The sequence below is a fragment of the Tribolium madens genome, unplaced genomic scaffold (genome assembly GCF_015345945.1).
Source record: "Tribolium madens isolate multiple individuals breed KSU strain unplaced genomic scaffold, Tmad_KSU_1.1 Scaffold_96;HRSCAF=242;Tcas5.2_LG5, whole genome shotgun sequence".
NCBI lineage: Eukaryota > Metazoa > Arthropoda > Insecta > Coleoptera > Tenebrionidae > Tribolium > Tribolium madens.
Window position 1 is genome coordinate 12,146,569 of NW_025401068.1, and position 4,703 is coordinate 12,151,271.

General features: G+C 30.1%; 1 protein-coding gene across 3 annotated transcripts in view; it reads right to left on the reverse strand.

Moving 5' to 3' along the window:
• Positions 1-261: 261 nt before the first annotated feature.
• Positions 262-4,703, reverse strand: part of LOC123012942 — a 58,326-nt gene continuing 53,884 nt past the window's right edge. For all 3 annotated transcript variants that reach the window (XM_044411185.1, XM_044411186.1, XM_044411187.1), the window contains one exon: positions 262-1,186. In XM_044411185.1, the coding sequence (XP_044267120.1) occupies positions 742-1,186 (445 nt within the window). In that variant the 3' untranslated portion in view covers positions 262-741. The remainder of the gene's footprint in view (positions 1,187-4,703) is intronic.

Consider the following 4,703-nt stretch of genomic DNA (forward strand, 5'->3'; position numbering starts at 1 on the left):
CGTTAACACAACTAAAAATTTTCTGTCTTGTTTTGGTGAAATTTTTTGATTCAGTAAGTTTCTGAATAAAAAAGGCTCCAAGTCTACCAATGCAAATGAAAATAGTACGTTTCAAACCTAGTTCAGTGATTTGGAAAAAACAGAATTTAGTGATGAGTTTTTCTTTGTAATAACAAAACTTATGTTTTTTTCTTGATTTTCCGTACTCCACTTCTAATATAAGTCAGTTTATGGGTAAAGGGGAAGAGAAAAGTACGGAAAGCATTATTGAAAGTGTTTATTAATAATCTTAAAGTAAATATTACTTAAAACGAAACGTCAGGTACAAAATGTAATTGTTTTAAACACGCGTCATTCACCCATTCACATTCCTTAAAAATAAATATTTGATATAATCGTTTGGTATTCAATATACAACAGTGCGACACAAATTGAAAAAAAAATCTTAATTAAATCGTTTTAAATATAAAAACCGCCTGTCTTGGGAGTCTTCCCCCCAAAAAACTCAAAGTCTTTTGCGATAAGGAACTCGTAGTGTAGTCATGGACCTGTCACAGGCTCAAAGAACAAAATTAATACATGTTAATACTATTGGACGAATGATTTCGATTAAGCGACATATCGTCAAATGACTAGAACCAACAACTGTATCGTGGAAATGCAAAAAAAACGGTGCTTCCCCCAAAAAATTACGTATTGAGTCGTCAAAAAATAACCACAGCCTCTTCATTGACATTTCCATTAAACATTGGAGACGACGTAGCCGTTAGGGGGCGCCGCAGTGTGCGCCAAATAGTCCCCATTGTCTTCGTTGTTCCTCCTGTTGTCGTCGTGGTGTATGGCGACGTATTTGCCGAAGTTGAGGAGGCTCGAATTGGACTTGGAGGTGCCGAGGAGGGGCTCCCGGGGGCAGCAGTTGTCCGTGGCCGTGTCGAGGTACGGCACAGGGGGGGCCACCCCATTGGGGATCGTCGGAGAGACCTTGATGTCGCTGCTGGAGCATTTGCGGAACTGGTCAGGGAGGTTGATTTCCAGCTGGTTGGTGTCTTCGAGCTGGACCGAGGCGAGGGGCACCTCGAGACAGGGGTGGATCAGGCGGGGGTTGTTGGCGAGGAACTCGACGATTTCCGACGCACGAGTGCGCATCTTGGGGTCCTGGTGCCAGCAGGATTTCAGCAGGCCTCTCCTGCAAAAAGGAAAAATTTGAACAAGGGTGGAAAACAAACACATCAACATTTCAAAATCCTACCGACTGCGCCAATCAAGTTTGTAAAAAAAATTAAAAAATCCACAAAAGTTAAATTTTTATCACCCTTTTCAAAAATATGGATTTTCTGGGTTTCTACAATTACAGAAATGTGACTAAGTTTCTAACATTCATTAATTTTTGAATTCGAGAATGGCGGAATTCTGTTTTCAAAAGTTTCAAGTTCTAAAGGTTTTTAATTCCAACTTTTCTGGATTTCAATATGTTTCCATTTTTATATTTTTAGAACTAAAAATTTTTAGCTTTATTTATTTTTTAAGAGTTCGAAGCATTTTTAGATTTTCAACAAGAGAAACTGAATTAATTTGAAATTTGTGACTTTCTCTCCGAAAAGCTTTATAGAAAATGGCTGATTTACACTTAAACCAAATTTCGGAATTTTGTACCCTGTTTGAATAAAAAATTTCAAATTTAGAAAGTTGAAAATCTATTATAAATTATAAAAACAAGAGAGTATTTCCAAGCCAGGGTGGAAAACAAACACATCAAAATTTCAAAATCCTACAGACTGCGCCAAAAAAATCAAATTTTTATCTCGTTTTCAAAAATCAGTAAATTTCTGGACTTTCTGGATTTCTACAATTATAGAAATGTCAATAAGTTTCTAATATTCATTAATTTTTGAATTCTATAATGGCGGAATCTGTAATTCTGATTTCATAAGTTTCAAGTTCTGAAAGTTTTATAATTTTGAATTTAAGAGTCAACCTTTTTCTATTTCAGCGTAACTTTTCTGGATTTCGGTTTCCCTGTTTTGATTGTGGATTTTAGTACTTTGTTTTAACACAAAATTTCAAATTCAGAAAGTTGAAAACAGGTTATAATATAAAAACAAGGGAGAAAAATGCACTTCCAGGCCTAATTTTGTCATTTTTAACTTTTTTGGTAAATTTCTGTATGTTTCTCGAAGAAATAAGTGAAACAAAAAGCATTCCAGAAGAAATTTTGTAATTTTCAGTCTTTAGCAATATTTTTTTTGTTTTAACGAAATCTTACAGAAAAAGAGTCAAATCCATCAAAATAAACGAAAATGATGCGTTTCAGATCTAATTAATTTTCTGCTTTGTGTTAAAAAAGATCGAATTAGTTTCTCGATAAAAAAATTTCGTTGAAACAACCAAAAATAAGTTCGCAAATTTCTGTTTTTTTTAAGGCAAAATATTGTGAATCGTGCAACTTTCTCATAAAAAACTCTTCTAAAGTCAGAAAATAATGAGTTTTAGACCAAATTCTCATCTAGTTTTTTGAATTCAGCAAACTTCTCGATGAAAAACGCTCCAAATTTATAAAAACAGACAAAAATAATACATTTGAAGATCTAATTTTGCGCTTTTTTGGGCAAAATCTCCCAATTTTTCTGAGTTTCTCATCAAATTCTGAATTCATAGAAAATCATATATTTTCAGCTTAATTTTGCATTTTTTTACTCTGTTAGATGAAATCTCTGGAAATTTAAATTCTTTGGAACAAAAATTTTGAATTTCCTGTCTTGTTTTGGGGATTTTTTTTAATTCAGTAGGTTTTTTAATGAAAAACGCTCTAAATCCACCAAAAAAGCGGAAATAATGCGTTCCAGGATCTATTTCAGCGATTTTCTGTATTATTTTTGAAAAAAATCCAAATTTAGTAAGTTTATCGGTAAAAAAAAGTTTCAAAGTTCGCAGAAAAAAAAAACAAAAAATATTTCGCAAATTTCTGTTTTGTGTAGGCAAAGTATTCTGAACTGTGCAACTTTCTTATGAAAAACATTTTAAATTCATGGAAAATAACGCATTTTATATTTAATTTTGTAATTTTCCCCTTTTCTTTGATGAAAGGTGTGACTTTTTCGGTAGAAAAAATCTAAATAATAAACAAACAAAATTGTTTTTTGAATTCAGCAAGTTTCGCAATGAAAAAGGCTCTAAGTCCACCAAAACAAGCAAAAATAATGCGTTTCAAACCTAATTCAGCAATTTTCTGCCTGTTTTTTGAAAAAAAAAATCCAAATTTAGTGAGTTTCTCGCTAAAAAAATCCAATTTTGCTGAAAGAACCAAAAATAATTTCACAAATTTCTATTTTGTTTACGCAATTATGCAATCTTCTCATGAAAAACTTTTAAATTCACATAAAATAACGAGTTTTTGGACCAAATTTCGCAATTTAATGCAAAAAATTAAAAAAAAACAGACGCAAATGGTGCATTCAAAGATCTAATTTTTCATTTTTTACCTTATTTGAATAAAAAATTTCAAATTCAATAAGTTGAAAACCGATTACAGGTAATAAAAACAAACGAGAGAAATACATTTTCAGGGCTAATTTTGTCATTTTTAACTTTTTTGGTAAATTTCTGTATGGAAATAAATTTCTCTAAGAAATAAGTGAAACAAAAAAGCATTTCAAAAGAAATTTTCAGTCTTTTGTAATATTTTTGTTGTTTGAAAAATTAAAATCTTTCAGAAAAAAGAGTCAAATGTCAGACTCAAATAACTCAAAGATTTTCTTCTTTGTTTAAAAAAAAATCGAATTTAGAGTTCCTCGATGAAAACTTTTCGTTAAAATAATCAAAAATAAGTTCGCAAATTTCTATTTTGTTAACGCAATTATGCAACTTTTTCATGAAACACTTTTAAATTCATATAAAATAATGAGTTTTTGGACCAATAGTTTGGACAAAATCTCTTAATTTTTGTGAGTTTTTTCTTATAAAATACTTCAAAAAACAAACAAATTTTACAATTACCTCCACAAAATTCGTAGAAAACGACTCATAGAAACAAAAAAGGCAAGAAATTAAAAGATTAAATTAAATTATACCATTTTTTTATCGTCAAAAAGTTTCAAAATTCGCTGAAAAAAAAAACAAAAATTATTTCGCAAATTTCTGTTTTGTGTAGGCAAAGTAGGTATTCTGAACTGTGCAACTTTCTTACGAAAAACATTTTAAATTCATAGAAAATAACGCATTTTATATTTAATTTAATAATAAAAAAATTCTAATTTGTTGAAATAACCAAAAACAATTTCGCAAATTTCTATTTTGTTTATGCAATTATGCAGCTTTCTCATGAAAAATTTTTAAATTCATAGAAAATAATGAGTTTTTGGACCAAATTTCGCAATTTACTGCAAAAAATTTAAAAAACAGATGGAAATGATGCATTCAAAGATCTAATTTTTCACTTTTTACCTTATTTGAATAACAAATTTCAAATTCAGAAAGTTGAAAACCGATTACAGGTAATAAAAACAAATGAGAGAAATGCATTTTCAGGGCTAATTTTGTCGTTTTTAACTTTTTTGGTAAATTTCTGTACGTTTCTCTAAGAAATAAGTCAAACAAAAACGCATTTCAAAAGAAATTTTGCAATTTTCAGTCTTTTGTAATATTTTTATTTTAAAAATTAACATCTTTCAGAAAAAACAGTCAAATCCATCAAAATAAACGAAAAT